Genomic DNA, 25,168 nt, shown 5'->3' with positions numbered 1-25,168 from the left:
TGACCAAATAAAAACTTATAACCGAACTGTTCGAGCGCTACCAAAATGGAGTTTAAAGACAATTGTGTTGTGTGAGTAAATAAAATGCAAAGGAAGTCCTTTGTTCGCCTATTACCATGTAGGCATCTCTTTCATGGGCAGTGCATTGAACCCATACCAATATGTATTGTCATTACTCGATATACCATTTATTACAAGTTTATTTAAACTCAATGTTAAAATTACTCAATAAAACGAATTACGCATTCTCAATTGACAGTATTTATTCTTAATAGCAAATAAGTCTTTCGCATTATCATTTAATGCTTTATGATTCAAAATTTACTTACTTTTCTTATTTCTAGTTAGCGCTTTCGCATTTACAATTCACTATTCTCATTTCCATATGGCGCTTTCGCATTTTTAAGTGATACTTTATTATTTATCATTTACTACGAATTCTAAATTACAAATTATGCTTTCGCATTTTCATTAGATACTTTCTCATTTACAAGTGACTATTCTCATTTACATATGACTATTTCGCACTTACATTTGACTATTCTCATTTACAAGTGACTATTCTCAATTACAATTGACGTTTTCGAATTTTCAAATGACGCTTTCTCATTTGCAAGTGACTGTTCTCATTTCGGCCACCGTGGTGTGATGGTAGCGTGCTCCGCCTGCCACACCGTATGCCCTGGGTTCGCACCCCGGGCAAAGCAATAGAAGAAAATTTTTCAAAGCGGGGTCACCCACAGGCAGTGTTTGGCAAGCGCTCCGAGTGTATTTCTGCCATGAAAAGCTCTCAGTGAAAACTCATCTGCATTGCACATGCCGTTCGGAGTCGGCATAAAACATGTAGGTCCCGTCCGGCCAATTTGTAGGGAAAATCAAGAGGAGCACAACGCAAATTGGAAGAGAAGCTCGGCCTTAGATCTCTTCGGAGGTTATCGCGCCTTACATTTATTTTATTTTTTGTTCACATTTCGACGTGACGCCTTCGCATTTACAATTCACTGTTCTTATTTACATTCACTATTCTCAATTACAAATGACGCTTTCGCATTTACAATTGAATATTCTCATTTACAAGTGACTCTTTTCATATTGAAGTGATTCTTTCGCATTTACAATTGACTATTCTGAATTACATATAACGCTTTCGCATTTACATTTGACGCTTTCTAATTTACAACTGACTAATCTCATTTACAATTTACAAATCTTGTTTTCAAATTACTCTCTCTTAGTTTCCAGCAGCTATTCTCATTTTCAAATAACGTTTTCTCATTTTAAAATAAATATTCTCATTTCCAAATGACGCTTTCTCATTTACAACTGGAAATGGTGTAGTGACGGTTTTTTCAAAGCAATCACTATACATTTCAATATAATGCTTAGGGGTTATTACTTTTAAAAATAGATTTCACTTAAACTGAAGCTGCTACGCCCATTTCCTACTACATATATTAATAATATTAATTTAATTGTTTTTTTTTTTTTTGTATTTTTTTCAGCTTTTTAAAATCAAAATGGATTGGAAAACCCTATCGAGCAGTGAAAAAAGCCCAAAAATGGAACGTTGGAAACCGTCCGCCATGATGGAACCTGAACCACCACCATTGATACCACCACGTGCCTTCATGCGTCAATCAAGTTTCACCAAAATAGGAAACATGCTAAATACAGCTATGAATATAAATGGCACAAAGAAATTACCGAGTAAGTAAAATATGCGAAGAATAAGGGAAACGAAAGCTAAAAAAATTATTTAAGATAACATACTTTGTGAAAGTAAAGGATACAATATTACATGTCATTACATCATGCGTGACCTCAATGTCACAGTGCCTGTGTTTCTATTTTACAAATACCGTGTCCGAAGAACGTCTTCCAAAATATGTAAAGTTGACTCGTTCAATCAGATTCATACCTAAACAAGGGACGCATTTGCTTTCCTATTCAATAAATGAGTACAGCGTCTTTAAGAAAAAGTATTGAGAAACAGATAAGATTCCATCATCAGAATTCCTTTATTGGCGCTTATCCGCATTCTTCGTTGCATAGCAATAAACGCCAGTGATCTCTGCATCGCGATAACTGACTGTGTGCACCAAGGCGGGTCAAGTCTAGCTCCACCTGTATCTTACAACTCAGTGAAGGTCATCTCGTTCACCTGATACCAAATACGGCTGTCGATAGGTATACTCACGTGCAGGTATCGTCACGTGCTGTGATGGGATACTCATAGAGCTCTTTTTTCGCAGATTTTACTTGCTTATTCAGTCCAAAGTAGCACTTGTCAACAAGAGTGATTCTCCGTTGGATTTCTGGCTGGTTTTGGCTTAAGTGCTTATTCCCGGAGAGAAAAATTTGTTCACAGTATCAAATATATATCTCTCAACAAAATTACCTTCTTCATCTTCAGGGTAAAGAAATTGCACATTGAAAATCGCCTCTTGATCGTGTTTGACTTCGAACGGCTCGGTCATCCTCAATATTTACGAAGCTGATTGTGTTGCGCGGTGTCAACGTAGCTGTATAAACTTTGAAGGAAACTTGAATTAAAGCGTCTTAAACTCTGCTGATAAGATCAAATCAATACATTCAGTTCAGACTTTTGCGCAGTTCGGTGTTAAGCCGATATTAAGCCAGTTGGCGGCTCATTTTTGCCAAAGAGTTAGTGCTGAACAACTAGGATGAAGGTCAATTGGTTCTGGTGATATTGCTACTCTCACTTCATCAAAGCCGCTTAATGGAACGTCACCAGGAGTGGGGTTATATGCTCAGGGCCGTAGAGAGAAAATCCGGGCCCGGGACTAAACAATTTACGGCCCCCCTATAAAAGATCCACTAATACATTTGATTAATTTGAATTAATGACGTCTCATTCATGAATCATTATTGATGGATTACATCAAAAAAAATTTTGCCACATCAACTAAATGATTTTTGGACTAAGAGCTGACAATAAAATTAACACAGAATATTTACTATTTATACTATGTAACGAATTTCGTGCAATTCCCCTTATTTGAAATCTTCTGATAACGTTCGAATCACTAAACTGTTGAATAAATAACTCCAATATTTAATAATGCAAAATGGCCTTTATTAAAGTACTTCAAAATAACACTTATAACTCGCAACTAATAGCTTGCTCAAATGAAACTGATAATACTGCTATTGCTCGCTAGATAGCGTCTTAAATCCAACTGATTGTCGCGCCTCTACTGTTGCTGCCTTTTATAGTGTTTGGTTTCCTCGTTGACATTTCTAGGCGGTTCTGTTCTAGAATCTACTAGTTGGTTATCTGCTATAAGTTTCTCAGCTATAACTACAGATGCACAATTTTTATAGCTTCTCTCACATGCACGTGTATTTGTGAGCGACACTTCCACAATTATAATTGCATATCTCAGATAAGATATCTGCATGTGTTTGTGCGTTGCTTCTCCGCTGCGTGTAGGTACATATGTGTAGACATAATGATTGAATTATTGATGTGCATACAGTCACTACTTGGCATCGGCTTAGAGATGACAGTACCCCTTAGTGTTGCTAATATTCGTAACACTATTTTATTCTAACGTAGAAATAAAATTCTCTTTTAACAGCCACATATTGTTTCAAATAATCGTTTCTAGTTATTTGGTAACATTTAAATACATTTCTGATAAATTTAATTATGATTATAAATTTTAATAATTCAATATAGAAAGTTCGGATATAAAAGAGAGGTTTTACTTGTTTTTTTTTTTTTTTGCTGCAAAATGTTTATAATAATATCAAAATTTAACTGTCTTGCCTAAACGGATTCAACACAAAGTTCGGCAAGTCCTGAGACTCGCTCTTGAGATGAACACGATCTATGAAAGTTTTTGATTCTTGAAAGGACGCTGAAGGAACGTTCTGCACTAGCTATAGTGGCAGGTATAGTGCAAAAGATACGTAAAGCAACACGAATGTTGGGGAAAATTTTATACAGATTTTGAACATATGTAGATGGCATTTAGCAATTCCAGTGGTGACAGACCTTTATCAAAATTTGCTTCGTAAATGTGTTTCAAGTGAATTATTTCGCATTCTAAGCTTTGAGAAATGTCCGAATTATATTTTTCGACAAATTTTGCTGCGCTCGCCCGAACCGTAGTTTCATTCATTGCCACAAAAAGGAAAACGTCTGGCTCAAATTTCTCATAGCTTCAAATCGTTCAGTAATGCCAGTGATTACCGAATCAACGATCACCAGGAATGTATTGTTTTTAAAATAAGATTCTGAATCATCCGTAATCATCTCATTTAAATTATCTTCAGAACGTCTTTTGGGTTTTCTCTTTCGAATCTCCGGAAACTTTGGTGATGTACTTGAGAATGCCGGTAACATCGCTGTATGCTTGCGCAGTCAAATTTGGCTTTTGGCTGAAAGACTATGAAGAGAGCTCGGTACATTTTTTTGAGAATGTCCCATCGTTATGGAGTGCTGCTGAAAATAGTAAAACATTTACGTACAACTCCGAAGAAAGTAATTGCAGCCGTGCAACATTCTGTAGTATCAACACTACATAATCAGCAGTCGAGTTTTTGTTGAGAATGTGACGTAGTGCTCCGTTGTAAGCTCCTTTCATATTAGCGCCGTTATCGTACCCTTATGCACGACAATCTTCAATCAAGTATGGCAAATTAGATCAGCGATTTTCTGACCAGTTTTTTTTTGTTACAATTCACGAAATCCAAAAACCGTTCTTGAGTTGTAAAATTTATTGCTTTCGAATTGAAATGGAGTTAGCGCAAAATGAACGTAGTCAACGTGACTAGCATCAGGCATAGCATCAACGATAATAGCAAAATACTTAGTTTTCTTGCCTTGATCTAATATAGTTTCACTCACCTGCTTTGCACAAATTTCTATAAACTCGTTCTGAATGTCTGGGGAAAGATAGTGAACTTGTAAACGTTTGTGCTGCTGATGTGAAATCTCAACTTTTTCCAAATGATCTTTAAGTATCGGATCATAATGTCTTGTGAGATCTTAGATGCCCAAAAAATGTCCATTGTTTCGTTCACCAAGATATATACTTTCGCCTTTGAAAGCTAGGCCTCTTTCACCCAAAAATAAAATAGTGTCTAAAATTCTATATAACATTTCTTTCCACTTTTGAGTTTCAGTGATTAGCTGTTCATTGATAAGTGTTGTAATTGTAGGCTCCTTTTGAATTAGATTTTGTAAAGATCGCAATTGAATATAACATTTAATGTGATCTTGAGTATTTTCGTGTGATGGCAATTTATCGAATAGCTTCTTTCATACCTGGAATTTCGAATATCCGCACAACAAATTTTAGGTCGATTTAAAGTATTGGTACTTAACAGACGACATGGGAGACAACAAAAACATTGCTACTGGCACTCCACACTAATCAGTCACGCTCCACTTTCTCTCCATTTGGCAAGATTCCGTTTAACAACGAGATAGGAAATGCCTCATTATGACAATCACGTGGAAAAATAACAGTGTCACCACGAAAACTTTACGATTTCTGATTCATGTAAACATACATTTTTGTTTGATGTTTTTATTGTCTCCTCAGGCCCGTGCAAAAAGTCCTTATCAATATTCGTTGCTTTTGAAATTCGGCTTAAAATTTGCACATGGAGACTGTCCTGAATTAAAAAAATGTCTTAGTACCTCTAAATCACGGGCTCCATAAGAAACACATTTTTGTTTGATGTTTTTATTGTCTCCTCAGGCCCAGGCAAAAAATCATTATCAATATTCGTTGCTTTTGAAATTTGGCTTAAAATTTGCACATGGAACAACTAAAGACTCTCTTACATCAAAAAAAAAATGTCTTAGTACCTCTAAATCGCGGGCCCCCTGAGAAACCCCGAGCCTGGGGGAATCCCCCATCCCCCCCCCCCCCCCCCCCCCCTCTCGTCTTGCCTGTATATGCTCATCACATCCTCGATATCTGTAGTGTTCACTCCTCAAGAAATATTTCCCCGGCTTTAAACTTCTCATAAATCCTAATATTCTCTTAATTTTGCGGAATTTTTGTATGAGCAAGCATTTGAAACTCTTCTCACTCATCCCATTGGGCTTTATAATCCTTTCTTATAACAGGGCGTGTTATAAATTTTATTGTTAAACAAAGTCTAAATATTTTTTCCCAAAAGTTTAAAAGGAATTGTGGCGCCTTACATACAAGCTAAAATATTTATATATGTATCCAGAACTTTTCATCATAGATTACTGTACTTATTCTTAAAATGAAAGGAAAAGCACTTCTCAAAATTTTATTTGCATTTCACTACAATATTACTTACTTACTTAATTGGCGCTTAACCGTCTAAACGGTTTTGGCCGTCAAACAAGGCGCGCCAGTCGCTCCTTCGCTCCTCCAACCGGCGCCAATTGGTCACACCAAGGGAGTTTAAATCGTTTTCCACCTCGTCCTTCCAACAGAGTGGGGGCCGCCCTCTACCTCTGCTTCCATAGGCGGGTTCCGATAGAAACACTTTCTTGGCCGGAGCATCATCTTTCATTCGCATAACATGGCCTAGCCAGCGCAGCCGCTGCGTTTTATTTCGCTGGACTATGTTGATGTCTGCGTATAGCTCGTACAGCTCATCATTAAATCTTCTTCGGTACTCGCCATCGCCAACGCGTAGAGGTCCATAAATCTTTCGAAGAACTTTTCTCTCGAACACTCCCAAAGCCGCTTCATCTGCTGTTGTCATGGTCCATGCTTCTGCCCCATATAGCAGGACGGGTACGATAAGTGACTTGTAGAGTATGATTTTCGTTCGCCGAGAGAGAACTTTACTTTTGAATTGCCTACCTAGTCCAAAGTAGCATTTATAGGCAAGATTGATTATTCGCTGGATTTCAGTGCTGATGTTGTTGCTAGTGTTGATGCTGGTTCCCAAATAAACGAAGTCTTTTACTATTTCGAAATTATGGCTGCCAACAGTAGCGTGGTTGCCAAGGCGCATATGCGCTGACACTTTGCTCGATGACAGCAGGTACTTCGTTTTGTCCTCATTCACCATCAACCCCATCTTTACCGCTTCTTTTTCCAGTTTGGAGTAAGCAGAACTAACAGCGCGGGTGTTTAGGCCGATGATATCAATGTCATCAGCATATGCGAGTAATTGCACTACAATATTAGCCGTGTTTTTATACCTTTCATGAACATGAAATGGTATATTACCTTTGGTCCGATGTTTGTAACGTTGAGAAATATTGAAGATAGACTTGCCATTAAGTATACCGAATTGATCAGGGCGACGAACTGTGATATTGATATAGCCATGTCCGTCTGTCCGTCCGTCTGTCTGTTTGAACTCAAACTAGTCCCACAAATTTTGAGATATCTCAATGAAATTTGGCACAAGGATGTATTTTTGTATTATATTAGACATTTGTCAGATCCGGTAGGAACGGACCATTATAACATATATCTCCCATACAACCGATCGTTCAGATAAGACGATTTTGGTCATTCCTGCCGCAATTTAGGAAGTATAAACGTGAAACTCGGTGATATATATTCTAATATATCATAGAAGATATCATGAAAAAATCACTTTGATCGGAGCTATATATAGTTATATCCCATACAATCGATCGTTCAGATAGAAAGATTTTTGGCCATTTCTCCCTTAATTTCCAATATTAAAACGTTAAACTTGGTGATATTTATTCTTATATATCATAGAAGATTTCATGAAAAAATCATATCGATCGGAGCTATATATAATATATATTACATACAACCGATATTGTTCAGCGCCATTCATGAAAGGTATGAAGTCTTCGGCACAGCCGAAGACAGTCCCGTCCTTACTTGTTTTTTTTTTACACGCGTTCATACACGTTTACGTTTGCGCGTAAAAAAACGCTTATCCTCGCTTAGATAATGTGAGGAGACCCATCTAGCGGCAGTGGTTAAATAACTAGCTACAGAACAGAGTGTACCAAAAATCGGAGACATAAACCTCTGGTGGCCATAATGTATAACATATAGCTGAATCGGTAGCGATGAAGAGTGGATACACACCATTTTTAGAGGTGAAACATAGAATTAGTGTTGAGGTGACCATATATACATATTTCAGTTAGGTATATCTGAGTATAATGCGTATTGAAATTTAGTAGTACTAATTTTCTGCGCAGCAATTTCAGTCTTTGAGCTATTGCCAGAGGCGCCTATCGCTGGTTCGGACCTGTCCGAATCTGAAATAGACGATCTGGTGGAAAACTTCACCTTGGCAAGCAATAGCGCCTTTCAACAGTCCTGCCCACTGAAAACTTACAGGGGGAAGGGCAAGCCGCCCTGGTGGTCTGATTCCCTTGACGACCTAAGAGCGTCCAGTAGGCGGCTCTTTAATAGAGCCAGGAGGAGTAAACTACCCTCGGACTGGGAGCTCTATAAGGTGAGTCTGGGGATTTATAAATATGAAATAAGGTTAGCCAAGCGGGATTCATGGCGAAGCTTCTGCGAAAACGTAGAGGGCTGCAATGAATCCGCGAGGCTTAGAAAAATACTCTCTAGGAATCCCGCCCCTCGGGGGTATCTGAGAGATGATGGTGGGGACTGGTCGATGAGTAGCGAGGAGTCCCTGAGACTTTTACTGGACAATCATTTTCCCGATGTCCCAGTTGTGCAGGGATCTTCGCTTGCGTGGTCGGCGGTTGCTGGCCATGCAGAAATGCCTGCCATCCCACTACGGGAAAGTCAAATATCCTGGGCTATAAATTCGTTCAAGCCCTATAAGTCACCCGGTCCGGATGGCATCATTCCTGCGCAACTTCAAAGGTCTTTAGGGATTTCCTGCCGCTGGTTGGCCATCATTTACACTAACTGCCTCAGGCTTAACTATATCCCTAGGTCGTGGCACACGGTTAGGGTCATCTTCATTCCGAAGGCCGGCAGGGGCTCTCATGTAACACCTAAGGATTTCAGGCCAATCAGTCTCTCGTCGTTTCTTCTTAAGACGCTTGAGCGGCTGATTGACCTGTACCTACGAGAAAGGATACCTGGGGGGTTACTGTCGGCTTCACAGCATGCGTACTGCAAAGGCAGATCGACGGAAACGGCTCTCCATTCGATTGTAAAGCAAATAGAGGGGTCTCTAGAACATAAAGAGTATGCTCTGGGTGCCTTTCTAGACATCGAGGGGGCTTTTAACAATGTTCTACCGGGGGCAATCGAAAGAGCTCTGGTGGGTTTAGGAGTCGAAGCGGCTCTGGTTGAATTTATTAGCAAACTTCTATGCGGCAGAATTGTCGCAGCGGAGTGGGGAGGAGCCATAATAAGGAGGAAGGTGTGCAGGGGCACGCCACAGGGAGGTGTCCTATCTCCTCTGCTCTGGGTTGTGGTAGTCAACGAGCTTCTTGTGGAGCTGGAAGCCAATGGCTGTCGGGTGGTTGCCTATGCAGATGACCTCGCTATCCTAGTCAGGGGCAAATTTCTGGGCACCCTGCGCGATGTTCTGCAGGGATACCTGGATACTGTGGCTAGGTGGGCTGAATCATGTGGAGTGGCGGTCAACCCGGGAAAAACAGAATTGGTTCTTTTTACAAGGAGATATAAGATACCCGACTTCAGAACTCCTTCGATTGGAGGGGTACCGTTGGTACTTACTGACAGGGTTAAATATTTGGGAATTGTTCTGGACAAGAAGCTGTCCTGGAGGCACAATGTGGAAGATAGGGCCAGGAAGGCCGCGGTTGCCTTGTACTGCTGCAGGGGGGCTATCGGAAAGAGATGGGGGCTCTCGCCAGGAGTAGTACACTGGCTTTATGAGATGGTTGTCAAACCGATTCTGCTATATGGGGTGCTGGTCTGGTGGAAAGCACTGGACACGGCGAGCACCTCCAAAATGCTAGTGTCAGTGCAACGGACGGCGCTTATCGGCATCAGTGGCGCTATGAGAACAACACCTACCTTGGCACTGAATGTCATGCTGAATATACATCCAGTAGATAATGCGGGAAAGGCAGCCGCGGCCCGGTTGTTGGTCAGGCTTCGTGATATGGGTTATATGCTTTCTGATTTCGGACACTCTAGCCTTCTTACTAGTTTCGACTTTATCCCGGACAGGACGGACTATTGCATGCCGGTGGCCGCTCCCTATACAACCTTCACCCCAGTCATTCCCCCGAGGGAGGAGTGGAGAAGAGGAATTATCTGGGGCATGGGACCGGTTAACTTGTTCACGGATGGGTCGAAGTTGGACGGAAAGGTTGGCGGGGGGGGTCTTTTGTCAAGAGCTAAATGTAAGCCGCAAGTTTAAGTTGGCTGATCACTGCAGTGTATTCCAAGCGGAAAATGCTGCGATTAAGGATGCGGTGGATGAAATGCTATCCAGCGCTACTACGGTTAGGGAATTTAACATCTACTCTGATAGCCAAGCGGCTATAAAGGCCTTGAGCTCAACTACAGTGCGATCGAGGGTGGTCTGGGAGTGCCTGACCACACTTGCGATTGCATCGAATTATTTTACAATTAAGATTATCTGGGTGCCGGGCCATAGTGATATTCCGGGTAACTGTCAAGCGGATCTCTTAGCCCGAATCGGTACAACTGAACCGGATGAAGATGGCTGTAGGGATTTCGGGATTCCGCTAGCCACCTGTGGATTGCTCTTCCATAGCTGGGCCTCGAGTCAGCTCAGCAAACGTTGGGCGGACACTACGTCTTGTAGGATATCAAGATCTTTCTGGCCGAAAGTGGATGGCAGGAGGTCTGCTGAAATAATTGGGTTCACTAAGGCTCACCTATCAATGGTCATTGGGGCTTTGACAGGGCACTGTCCCATGGGTATCCATGCGGTACGTCTCAATATATTGGAAACTCCATCCTGCTGCAGCTGTATGGAGGATGATGAGGTGGAATCACCAAATCACTTTATGCTTGAGTGCCCAGCTTTTGCCAGAACTAGGCGAAAGTATTTTGGTCGTGACTCACTTGGATCTCCCGAGAAGCTATCCAAGGTTGAGATCGGGATCATTCGGAACTTTATCGTTGCTACCCAACGATTCTCTAAGTAGTTATATCTACGTCACCGTTAGTTTAGTTTATTATATGTGGTATCACAACGGACCGTCATGTTGTCCAAGTGAGCTTCCTCTCATCAGGGAAGCTACCACCCAACCTAACCTAACCTAACCTAATTTCAGTCTTTAAAGTTTGATGCTTAGCAGTCCATATAAAGTTTAAGCGTAAACGTCTATATATGTAAAAAAAAAAACACAGCTATTAATAGGAAAAGTTGTATTCGGAACCAACACTTCAAAATTCAAAATACTCAACGGAACGTTCAGAAAATATCTCTACGATTGATCAACAGTCGTGTTCTCGGAAAGTGCTCATTCATCATCATCGCTACTGTACTAACATTCTTTCACTTTGCGTATGGCAATGCTGTGTACAATAGCAGAGTTAAAGGGCGAATTAATGGTGACTTATAACCATAAAGCCATAACCAGATAAAACAGCTGATAACACCTACCTAATGCAAATCAATGTAATCGAGTTAGCGTTATGGTATGGCACCATTAATCGATTACATTGATTTCCATAAGGTAGGTTCGATCAGCTGTTTTATCTGGTTGTGGCTTTATGGTTATAAGTCACCATTAATTCGCCCTTAACACTTCGTTACGAATGTACGAAAATTTAAAAGATTTACTTGTCCTTTCTAAAACTTCTGTTAGCGGTTAAAGCTGCAGACATTGGTGCTTTATCGGTAACCGTATCGGTAACCTTATAACAGCTGATTCGACCAACCTTATGGGAATCAATGCAATCGATTATTGGCGCCGCTAAGGTCGTAACCGTACCGTAGCCAACCAATTGGTTTTTGGTTAACCGTCGTAACGATAAACAGCTGATTACGTTAGGGATACGACTACAGCGATACGCAATACGGCACCAATGACTCCCACTTAAAGGTTGTTAGACCTAAAGTGCCGATGACATTACAATGTATTTGTAATTGGCAAAAAATAAGTCCGCAAGTTACTGTAGCGCCCGTTACTCATACTTAGCATAAACTGATTGGCGCATAATCATAGTCAAAATAAAATAGGTTTTAAATTTAGTTGCAGCTTTTTGACATAATTTTCTATGAGCTATCTGTCAAAAAAGCTGCAACTAAATTTAAAACCTATTTTATTTCGACTATGAATATGCGCCATTATCACTAACGGTTTTGTTTAATGAGCATTGCATATAATTGATTACCTTACACTTATGAGTAATGGAATCTTTACTCATTCCGTTTCAGATAAAAGGTTTGTTATTTTATTTTTCTCTGCTACGTGGTTGGCTGCAATTTTGGTACTGATCTTTCACAATTAAAACTAAAATATTCTTAAATAACAATTGTTTTTGTTTTTATCGGCCTATTTATAAATGATTCAAGGTTCAATTCGAGCTCAAGGCCAGAACAATAATTTTTTTCTAATGATAACACTGGACCACGAATTTCAACTTTTTTTCTTTACCAGAAACGCCGTTATGAAATTCGTATGTAAAATCACCCCCTGATTTCGAAAATTGAGTTCATTTTTGATTCTATGATACCGTTTTTGAGATATTTGCAATTTACCGTTATTCGAAAAAACCAAAAATATGGCTCCCTTTAATTACGTATATCTCACGAACGGGTCAAGCAATTGCAAATTTACAGAATCGGAAAGACAATAAAATTTGCTATAAATGCATCATACATTGTTTTTTGCTAAACCATATAGTTTCATTGTTTTGTTTTTATTTATGAAAAAATATGAAAAAATTACTTTTTGCGAGGGTAGCATTCCAAAACCACAACCTTTTTTACAAATATTTTTTTATTTACGTAAAGCTCTGTTTAATTAGAAAAAAGATAAGCTATCATCGAAGAAAATCGATGCAAAACGACGTAAGTTATAAGCGATCAAATAAAAATACCCAGGTTGCGCAACTTCAATGTATGTATACATACATATATTAAAGGTATAAAGTGCATGGTATATTATCCGGATAAACGAATTGTTCTGGCCTTGAGCTCGAATCGAACCTTGAATCATTTATAAATATGCCAATAAAAACAAAAACAATTGTTAATAAACCATGAGCACTTGGGAATGTCAAACAAAGTAATTGACAATAAACAAAAATCGAGCATTATCAGTGATTTGCACCAGATGGCGCAACACTGAATAAATATAGTTGGTAAAAGGAATAGAAGTAGCAAATTTGCCAGTCAAACAAACCACCGCTGTATAGCTAAATCGTTAGCGCAGCGTGCCTAAAGCGTACTGATGATGAAGGCTTAGCACCCTTCGAAATGGATCTATCTGCGCATCTATGGCAGGTTTTCTGAAAAATTTTCTAATTACTATTCCAAGAACAAAATACAATTGAATCATTTATAAATAGGCCGATAAAAACAAAAACAATTGTTAATAAACCATGAGCACTTGGGAATGTCAAACAAAGTAATTGACAATAAACAAAAATCCAGCATTACTAGTGATTTGCACCAGATGGCGCAACACTCAATAAATATAGTTGGTAAAAGGAATAGAAGTAGCAAATTTGCGAGTCAAACAAACCACCGCTGTATAGCTAAATGGTTAGCGCAGCGTGCTTAACGCGTACTGATGATGAAGGCTTAGCACCCTTTGAAATGGATCTATCTGCGCAGCTATGGCAGGTTGTCTGAACAATTTTCTACTTACTATTCCAAAAACAAAATACAATTTTTCAAATTTAGAAAATTTAAAAAATAACAATAATTATCATTAGAAAAAAATTATTGTTCTGGCCTTGAGCTCGAATCGAACCTTAAATTCTTCTCAAATAAAGTATTTTTTGATTAATTAAATATTATAACGAAAATAATATGGGGCGTAAACAATTTGTATATTTATTAATCCCTTTTACCAATTCGAAAATTAGTCAGAGCGCAATTGTGTATTTGCTTTAAAATTTTCTAATCATCTTTATGTATTTTCTTCCCAATTCAAACTTGTTCTCTCTGTTTGATAAAAAGCATATCTATTTGCTCTAAGTTGTCTTCGTCAGAGCTCTGCACTTAATAAATTATGATTACAAAGTAAAATTTTTTCTTGCAACATGTTTTTCTGCTACCGATTGGTAGGCAACAGAGGGCTGAAGGGATAGAAAAGAAGAAAAATAAATGGACACCTGAGAAATTTCAGTTTGAACCTTGTCGAATTGATTTGAAAATGCTATCTCTGAATATATGTGCATAAACCCTTAAGGCCAGTAGCTCAGGCTAACGCTAATCTGTAATTTATTTTACAGATAACAAAACGTTTTCTGCCAATTAAGATGACGATTAGCATTAATCGGAGATGGTGAAACCGGCCCTTTGAATTTAATTCAAAAACTTAAATGCCGGTTTTAAATTTAAACACTCAATATTTGAATATGATAAAAAAAATTGCCTTTGTGGATACACATTTGGTACATTAGCAATAAGAAGGATTTATTTTCAAAAAATTGTTTTAAAATAAAACATTTTTGGATTTTGTATCTTTTTTTGGCTATTTAAAAATCATTTGAATCGAGGCTGCTTGGAAAAAGCAAAAAAAAATTTCGTTTTGATTTTAAACAAACAACTCAGCAAACACTCGGAGTAAACAATTAGTGTGAAAGGAGTCCAAACTTTGGATCGTTTGCACTCGTTATGAACTCATTAGGAGCCTGAAGCGAATGATATATGCTCATATTTTGCCTCTAACATAAGTATTATACAGACCTCCTTCCGATATCATATATGAGCCCTATTGGTGTCAAGTACTGCTAATTTTGAGTATTTTAATGACACTACTTCAGGGCTTTTAGGAAGAATTTTTGACATATATCCGAAGCGGAAAATATAGGGAAGATAATTGTTATGATAAAACTCCCATGAGGATAAGATAGAAATGAAACAAATATTAGTTAAATTAATTATTTATTTAGAATAAATTGTCGCAGAAAAATTTCTGAACTTTTATTCCGGAGAACCCTAGTTTAGCGATTTTAATAGTTTTCGTTTGTTTATAATTTCATCAAACTGGAGTCATAAAAGGTTCTAACTAAGGTGATAGCATTTTTGAAGCGGATATTTTTCGGACCCATATTGAACTCCAGAACTGTAAGAGAATGTTTATAGGGTACACATAGTTACGCAAACAAAGCTACCCCTCAAACATGCTCACGGCGCTCATAATTTAAGAAGCCGAAACGAGTCCAAACTAAATGGGCAATGTAGAACTCAGAAAGCGTCGAAAGGAGGAAAGCGTAGGAGGATAAAAGAAAATTTAATTTTTGCCTTTCATTTAACGGCTTAAAAGCTCCTATTTTAGCATGCAAAAATTATAATTTTTCAACTATTTATGTTCGTCACAGCGAGGTTTCGAACAAATTTTGAAATTTTGTTACAATTTTTCATTTTAATACAAAATGAATTACATTTGTACATTATTGTTACACTTGCTATTCTTTTTTTTTGTATAAGCATCGACCTTATTCGCTCACGAACGGTTCTCGACATTTTTAATGTGACCGCAAAGCTGCCACGTTCTGTCCAACTATATACAACCCCAGTAAGCGCTGACGATGCCTAAAAATAGGCCATATAGGTGTCATATAATCAGAGTTTATTAGAGTTAAAACTGACGCCGGACAGTTCCAGTAGAGTATAATATGAGCTGTTTAAACACCTTTTAAGACTTATGTCGGACTCTTATTTAGGCTCAAATGATGTACGTTAATAGGCTCATATAGGACGACCATTGCAAAAAGGAAATACATTGGTTTCGGCCTCCGAAATGAGCACATACCAACACCCCCAGCGGTTCAGGGGATCAGAATATACCCGCGTTAGGTATGCTGTCGTAAGAGGCGACTAAAGTACCAGATTCAAGGGGCTGTGTAGCGCAACCCTTCAGGTTGCCAGCGCAATATATAGCTTCTCCAAACGCAATTGTCAACCTCACCTATCCGCGGCGAATCCTGTTTCACTAACAGATGAGGCTCTGGCTCCTCATGGAACTTGGGGATGGGGAGGGAGGGAATGGCCTGAAGGTTTAATGTGGCCACATAAATCGTTCCCGAGATGGTCGGGCTAGCACCTTAATGGTGCTATGTTACCGGAGCGTACCGGATCTGTATCCGGCAAAGGACCATCACATCGATAACACTCCCCAAAGCCCTCGCGGAGCAACCTTATCGCTACAACAACAACAACAAGAGCACATACCGACTGTAAACGCTCCAATTTAAATATTTTCCCGACTCTTTTTTTTGCTTAAAATGTTTACTGGGTAAACTTAAATTTTTGCGACGGCATGCATTATTGGCTAAATATTTTTTGAAAAACGCTGGGTTACAGATTAAAACTAATTCAACCGATAGCGTAATGGATAACTACCCACCAATATAGGACAAATTGGGTACATTTTGGATTGAATTGGTGTGTTTGTTTCCCATATTTTCCAGAAGATTATTTTTACCCTTCGTTTGGGTAAATATTTGGTTATTTACCCATTTTTACCATAATAACCAATTTAGCGGGTATTACCCCATTCCCATCTCTAGACATCAGCGCCAAAACTACACAAAAGTCCGATGTGTTCGCACCTTTACAATTGGCTAAAGAAATACAACACTGCGCTGGACACAACGGCAGCATTATGGTGTTGCCATTCTAAATTCGTAATTTGTTTTAAGAAGTCGCGAAGTTCCTTGCTGTGTTTGTTCTGCAAATTTTTGATATTTTACTAACAATTTAAAGTGTTTAAAACGTGTAAAAGTATACACTTAACTGCCATAAGTAATAATCGAATGGTATAAAGCAAATTCAATAGCTTAAAGTGCTAAATGTAAAGAATTTAGTTTTTGCAAATCGCCATGATACCTCGACGCATACAACAACAGTGGTGATTTATTTGGCGAACGTTGTCGGCATTGGTTGGCAGCAGCAGCTGCCGGCGTCATCGTGCCGCTGCAAAAATTGCGAAGCAACCAGAATTATTTAACTAGTGTGTGTGCGAACATGCGAGTGTTGAAACTCGTAAACGAATATAGAACACAACGGAATATGAAAATGTAACACATAAGAATGACAGTAGAAATTGTTAAAAAAAAGGTTGAGAAAGAGCGAGTGTAGAAGCAATGCGAAAAATATTTAATATATTGGCCTGAGACGTTGTTAAGCTATAAATTTACGTCTCTGATATTGGTAGAATTTTGATTTTGTTGTTGATTTCATTCATTCCAAAAGTGCACCGTATAAACACTAAACGGCGGCGCTGATTAAAGTGCAGCTGATTTATTTAGATTTTCATTAGTACATGCTCATATGATATTTGAAATTTTGTTTGTTTTGTGAGCTTTTTTATGAAAAGTGCAAATGTCGATTTTTACAATCATTTAATGTGAAGAATGCTTATATGCGGAGATTGGGTGAGGATGGAGGACTATTTTTATGAAATGTACCAAGTCAACCTAGCTGGTCACTTGTTAATTTGGAAATCACTTTAAAAACTACCGTTCTAGACGTACAAAGTAGGCATAATTTAAGAAAAAACAAGTCACGCGGTGGTTAAAACTAGTACATATAGATAATCATGTTTTTATGTAATTGGTCAAATAGCATGTACAAATATTAAACTTGCTTTACATGTCAAAATTAATGTGGCAAAGTGATGCTTCAAAAACGTACTCGAAAGTTTATGCGCAGGTAAAACCTAAAAAAATATTCAGAAACAGTGGAGTATTGTGTTGTATAAAGGTCATAAGAAAAGAACGACGATTAGAGAACAACTAGGTACATACATATATATACGGTGAAAGCTCGATTGTTACCTCAGCTGCACAAACAATCCGTGATCAGCAGGTATTTAACCTCATTGATTGGCATTGGTCATTTACAAATGAGACCTGGAAGCAGGCAAATTCTATCAGTGGGATCAGGGTAACTATATTACTAAACGGTTATTTTCTGTTTTCAGTTACATTATTTCTTTGAAAAGTTAATCGTTACAAACACTTCACTAGATGGATGAAGAGAAAGAAATTGAGAAGCAAAAGAAACGGAATGATACGTTTTCTTATCCAGTCTCAAAACCCTCTAGTATCAACGGTCCCATTGTTAAGAGTTTGTCCCGCTAAATGCCGTCGTGTTCAGCTATCAACAGAAAAATACAGCAAAGCAAATTCATCGCCAAGAAAATTAAACAAAGGCTCAGCATCACTTGGTTTTATGTAACTACTTAGCGAGCTGATGAACTGTTTCAAAAGTAGGAATATTTGCACCTAATTATGCGATCGCCATTTCGCTAGAAAATTTATCATCAAAAATCACCTAGCCAACAAAGGCTACTTTGAACTGAATAGGATATTGTAAAGCAAATTACACTCTCGACGAACACAAGTCACTCTCTATAAGAGTCTTATCATACCTTTCCTGATGTATAGCTGTGAACCACGAATGGTGGCGCTTCCCAAGGCAGTCGGTTCTAAGTAGCGTAGCGACTTGGGATTTTTCCCGACCAAGGGCTGCCATTTCAGTGTAACACCATTTAATTGGTTGCGTCCCTCCCACGAGTGGTGGCGACAATATAAAACAAAAGTTCTTCAGAGGATTTTTAATTTTCTTTTTATTTATACATTTTTTTTCTTCAGAGGATCTATAACCCCTTCCGTGATACCAATGGCGCGTGTCAAAGGAGCCCTAATGATGAAATGTATGTTATTGTAACGAATTTACTGCAATTCCGCTTATTTGCAACCTCCGCTAACGTTCGAATCACTAAACTGTTGAATAAATAACTCCAATGTTCAATAATGCAAAATGGTCTTTATTAGATTACTCTCAAAATAACACTTCTACTTCTCAACAGATAGCGTGCTTAAATCAAACTGACTCTGATTATCAGCCTTACCTCCTTTTATACTCTGTGATTTCCTCGTTCGCATACATCTAGGCGTTTCTATTTCTAGAATTTACTACTCGTTTACCAACTATAAATTTCTCAGCTATAACTACAGATGGACGATTGTTATAGCTTCTCTCATAGCCCATGCGTGTGTATATGTGAGTGATGCTTCCACAGATGATTGCCTACTTTTGGGAGCATCTCAGATAAGATATATGCATGTGTTTGTCCGTCTCCACTGCGTGTACGTACATATCTGTAGAGATAATGATTGATTCGTTTATGTAGATACAAGTGACTGCCTGCTTTATTTTTGTTGTGGCTTCATTTACTTAGCAACAGACTAGTGATGTGAGTGTTACTAATATTCCTCACATTATGAACAGAGTGCTTCGGTAGAGATCCAACATCATGCGAATATATGATAGTAATCGTACCAACTATTAATCAACGGAGGAAGTTGGAGACCACCACTGAGTTGAGAGAAGGAGCAGTTCGAGGGAGACTTGTCTTCTTGGTGAATCGTTTTGGCGTCAACTGACATAGCAGGTCTCACAGCGGCAAAAGATGCCTAATTTAAGTGCTAAATATTAATTATGTTGATTATTTATCATTTATTTGCGCCTAATTGAAAGACAATTTTGGCAATTCTCGCACTGTTTTTCGATAACTCGACAATGGAGCACCAAGTGGGATCAAGTCTGATTTTACTTGCCTCTTTCCTTGATCAAACAGTTTCGGGTCCTACCATCGTTACTTCTTCGAACACACAACTACGAATGCGACAGAGGTATAGGGCACAACTAAATTCTAAAATCAGTGTGCCAATATTTGGTGAACTATCTATTAATATGACTTATCACAAGTTAAGAATCTTAGATTATTACAAAAGAAAGACATGTTCGTCGTAAGAGGCGACTAAAATCGATAAATAATTAGGTGTCGTGGGTACAAATTGTGCTCGCGGCAATCGAGCTAGTACCAGAAGTATACCCAGAGAACTACCTACACATTTAGTATTCCAATATACCGTGAGGAAGTATTTGTGCGATGAGAACAACAACAAAGATACTTTATAGATAAACAATTTACTTTGAGCTTTGCTTTGCCAATATGGTTCCGCATTGTTATAGTGGGTAATATGCTGGTGAAAGGTACCTGATACTCTAAGTTCGTGTCCATCTGCATATGCAGAAATATGATATTGCAGGTTTATGGACATAATTTTAGAGAGCCCATGACCGTTTGGTCCAATTACATATTTCCCGCATATGAAGATAACGCGATCCACCTATTCTCATACCACAGTAAGCAAACTCGGCTAAAACCACTTTTTCCATGAACCCCTTTATAAAATGTATCTTGTAATAAACGTGAAAGTATTATCATTGAGCTTTACCGGTAAAGGTACATTTTATCGGGGTTCCACAGTAAAATAAACTAGCATAATAAATGTATGTGCTTTCTACTGTCATTCGGAGCGTGTTCATCATTTTGTATACTCCCGCTTACTACACGTTTCTCTCTTATTTCGGCTTTTGTCATACTTATGTATGTACCACGACGTGTTTATTTGCGTTGATATGTTTGTATTTTACGGCGGCGTCCCAACCACCAGTCGCTGGATTTTTTGTTATTGTGAGACAACGCCGCCACCGCCTGTGGATGGTTGGCAGCCTGCCTGCATTTTGCTTCCACAAACAAATAAAAAACAAAGAAAAATTGCGAACGAGCATAAAGCAAAAAATTGAAAAACCTCGTTGTTCGTCGGCTAATCTCTTTTTGTTTTCTTTATTGTATTTATTTGATTATATTTTCCCCTCAATATAGTGTGCGAATTGAATATGAATGAGGAGAATTTATGATAGAACAGCAAAGACTCGCAAAAAGAAAAAAAACGGATACTAAAATTAAAATAAAAAATTAAAACTAATTTTATTACATGTATAAGCAAGTGCAAAAAGACATACAACAGAAAGGAACGTGAAAAAAAAAAAACAAAAAATTAGTGTATTTGTGCTAAGTTATTTATTATTATTTTTTTATTATTTCTATTCGATATACCCTAACTACTGTGGAATCAATACGTCCTGCTATATCTTTACTCACGTTCTCACAAACCTACATACACATAGATTTATTGTATCGCAAAAAAAAAAAACTAAAAAAAAGTTATCTTCACCACTAAAACGCAATTAAGTAGCTGCCGTAGAAGCATCCAGCGAGCACATCACTAAGTTGTCATGGCCGGTAAGTTCCTCCTTTGGTTGTACGTACATATGTATGTAAATACATAATACTTGCTTATATTTTCTATTAGCTTCGTCATGCATTACTTAAATACGATTTAATACTAGATGCCAAGTTGTTGTTTTATGTAAGCGTGCGTTTGTGTACGAGGAATTGCATGGTTTTGTAAATTTGGTTTGACAAATCATAGATGTTTTAAAAATTTATTAAACATTGCAAAGCTGCTAAGTAGCTACATTAGCTACAACAACAAGCGAGTTGTCCCCCAGCGGGTTAGGGGGCTTAGAATATACCCGCGGCTGGTATGCCTGTTGTTGTTGTAGCAGTGTAAATTGTCATCGTTATCAGTTGTTGTTTTATGTAAGCGTGCGTTTGTGTACGAGGAATTGCATAGTTTTGTAAATTTGGTTTGACATATCGTAGATGTTTTAAAAATTTATTAAACATTGCAAAGCTGCTAAGTAGCTACATTAGCTACAACAACAAGCGAGCTGTCCCCCAGCGGGTTAGGGGGCTTAGAATATACCCGCGGCTGGTATGCCTGTTGTTGTTGTTGTTGTTGTTGTTGTTGTTGTTGTTGTTGTTGTTGTTGTAGCAGTGTAAATTGTCATCATTATACTCTAACGGGAGTCCAAGGAAACTTGCAGTTCACAACAGGGGTGTACCATAATGAGAAGGGTGTTAGAGGCGTTGTTTCCACATTACAATTGAAGAGATGGTTGGTGTCATGTGGGACACATTGCAAGCGGGGCATACATTTTATATGTCGGGGTTGATTCTGGATAGGTAAGAGTTTAGCCTATTACAGTATCCAGAACGAAGTTGAGCTAGGGAGAATCGCGTTTCCGTGGGGAGTATGCGTTCCTCCTCCGCAAGTTTTGGGTACTGTTCTTTGAGTACTGGATTCACCGGGCAATTCCTGGCATAAAGGTCCGACGCCTGTTTGTGGAGTTCACTGAGGACCTGCTTGTGTTTTTTTGCTTCATACGGCTGAGTTCTCAGGTGCCGTATTTCCTCATAATGCTTACGGAGATGACTCCTTAAGCCCCTAGGTGGTGTTGGCTCATCAATCAGATGTCTGTTGGGATGCCCAGGTTTCTGGGTATTCAACAGGAACTGTTTGGTTAGCATCTCCTTTCTCTCCCTGATAGGGAGTATTCTCGCCTCATTATGTAGATGGTGTTCTGGGGACATAAGAAGACAGCCCGCGGCGGTTCTGAGAACAGTATTTTGGTAGCCCTGCAGCTTCTTCCAGTGAGTAGTTTTTAGGCTTGGCGACCATATAGGGGACGTGTGGCATGCAATCGGCTGGCCAATTGCTTTGTATGTGGTAATGAGCGTTTCTTTGTCTTTTCCCCAAGTACTGCCAGCATGGGTTGTGTAGCGCAATCATTTCAAAAGGTTGCCAGCGCAATTTATAGCTTCTCCAACCCAATTGTCAACCTCACTGGTCCTTTATGTCGACGAATGAAAGAAATCAGACGGTGGGCACTTTCAGCGAACACTAATGTCGAGCAGTCGTTGAATGATAATTTCTAAGGGGTGGGAGGACGGTATGGCCTCGAAGTTTTCATGTGGTCATACTAAATCGTTTCCGAGACGGTCGGGCTGGTACCTTAATGGTGCTAGTTACCGGATCTGCATCCGGCAAAGGACCATCAACTTGGATTGCACTCCCCAAAGCCTCCGAGTAGTGTTCTTTTCGCCACAAAAACATCAACGAGCAAATTGGAGGCATTGTTGGAGACTTTATATCAACGAATGAAATAAAGCAGTCCTTGGGCGCTTTCAGCGAACACTAATGTTGAGCAGTCGTTGAGTGATTTTTTTCTGAACGCACCGTTGAGTATATTTGATCCACTCAACAATTGGGATTTTGCCATCCTGCCCTCTCACCCGATAGATCCATAAGAAAATTGGGGTCGCCAGAGCCTCGGCTGTTAAAGCAACAGGATTTGGGTTGGAGAAGCTACATATTACGCTGGCAGCCCCTTGAAAGGGTTGCCCTACACAACCCCTTGAATCTGGTATTTTAGACGCCTCTTACAGCAGGCATACCTACTGCGGGTATATTCTGAGCCCCTCACCCGCTGGGGTGAAATTTTAAGGATAACTATTTCATTTGGCAACTCCCCGTTCAGAAAACAAATTTTCTATAACTTCAAAGAACGGAAACACGTTTGTAACGTATCAATAAAAATAGTGTGCGCTGAAAGCGCCCACTGTTGAATTAAAATCTTTAATTTTTTTAAATAAGTTATGCATTGGCCACGAAATTATTTGGTGGTGCATCCGAAGTTATCCTGAAAACAATACCGAAGTTTGGGACTAAATATTCGGTGTTAAATAAGAAATATTCTCGAAATTATCCAGAACTAGCATGGAACGTGTTCCTAAATTATCCCAGAACATAACAAAAATTAAGTATACCAAAAATGCTCCCAAAATATTCTGCAGTGATCGGGAGATTTTTCGGAAATGTTGCTGAAATGAGCCTAAAACCATTCGGAGATAGACCGAATTTTTTCCGAAATAGTTTTAATTTTATCTTTATCCCGAAATGACCCCGAAATTTATTTATTTATTTAGTTAATTCAATTCAGTCTATGGTGTTACAAACCTTACAAACTGGATAACAATTTTGAAGTTTAAACAATTTAATTTAATGAACAAATAGATTGATATAAGCTGTACAAGTAACAACAAATTTACAGATTACGTAGATACAGATAAGTATACTCCAAAACTATCTCGAAATAGTCGCTCAACGAAAACGAAAGCAATCCCTGAGATAGCCCCGAAATAAGTCGGCCTTAGTACTAAATTGGTGCCGAAATAATCTTAAAATATGATTTTTAATAATCGGGGATTGCCCATATTGCTTTTTTTTTTTTTTTTTTAAATGTATGAAAACATTTATTTGAAGCAATTTTTTAATTTTATAATTTATTTAATAATTTGGGAAAAATTTAAACAACGTGACCAGCTGTCGCCTTGTCCGTCCTGATGTCACGTTGTTTAAATTTTTCCCAAATTATTAAATAATCTTAAAATAATTTGTAAGCAAATAGTTTTCAAGTGGTAATTAAATGATCGAAATTATCCGTAGAACAATTCCGTAATTATTCGGAGATAGTTACGATATGATTCAAAGTTAGTCCGTTGTTTTTTAAACAATCCGAAAATAGTACCGAAATAACACCAAAATATTTTACAAATGATATCGAAAAAAGTTCTAGAATGACCTGGAGATACTTCCTATATGATCCCGAAATGAGCCTAAAATTATCTGAAGATAGTTCCGAAATATGCCCCTGCTGAGTGGAATATTATTCTATCCCAGCTTCCGTTTTAAAAACCATTTAACGTTATGAACGTATTGAATTTATAATGATACTAGCAGACCCGGCAGACGTTGTTCTGCCCTAAATTTGGCCTATCTGCATACATTTTAATAAGCGTTTTTCGTCTAACTATGCCCTACCCCTCTACACTTTTTCCTAATCTCTTTATTCACTCCTCCCTCCGTCTTTTTCGCTTCATCTCCATCTTCGTCTCATTCTATCTCTTTCTCAGTATCCTTCTCTCTTTGCTCTTCTTTCAAATTTTTCTCCTTCTTCTTCATCTCTTATTGCCAGTCCCACAGGGTGGTATGTATTTTGTCCCAGTCCCATTCCGAGTCTCAGTCCCAGTCCTAGTCCTAATCCCAGTCCCAGTCCGTCTCTATTATACTTCCCGGAAAAAAGCATCGTAAATACTAATATAGGCAAATTTATATACGAAATTTCATGCAAATCGAATAGGACGTATGCAAATAAGTATGTGGGTATTGTTAATTCATGTCTTTATTTCGGCTTCGCATGCATATTTATCAGTTTTGCCAGGTTGATGCGACTAAATCGAATATCGCAATGAACTTCAGAGCTCTCACCAACAGCTTTCATTTGATATCCATAATACACACACATTCTAGCGGTATCCGGG

At 38.5% G+C, this 25,168-nt stretch overlaps 1 protein-coding gene across 25 annotated transcripts in view; it reads left to right on the top strand.

Annotated features, from left to right (window-relative positions):
• Nucleotides 1-25,168, top strand: part of tws (protein phosphatase 2 regulatory subunit tws) — a 129,418-nt gene that overhangs the window by 56,120 nt on the left and 48,130 nt on the right. For 15 of the 25 annotated variants that reach the window (XM_067761695.1, XM_067761703.1, XM_067761701.1 and 12 more), the window contains one exon: nucleotides 1,503-1,707. In XM_067761695.1, coding sequence (XP_067617796.1) covers nucleotides 1,503-1,707 — 205 coding nt within the window. The other 10 variants (XM_067761710.1, XM_067761712.1, XM_067761716.1 and 7 more) reach the window with 10 other exon arrangements.

This window comes from Eurosta solidaginis, chromosome 1, assembly GCF_040869045.1.
Source record: "Eurosta solidaginis isolate ZX-2024a chromosome 1, ASM4086904v1, whole genome shotgun sequence".
Taxonomy (NCBI): domain Eukaryota; kingdom Metazoa; phylum Arthropoda; class Insecta; order Diptera; family Tephritidae; genus Eurosta; species Eurosta solidaginis.
This window is presented reverse-complemented; position numbering and strand designations above follow the sequence as displayed.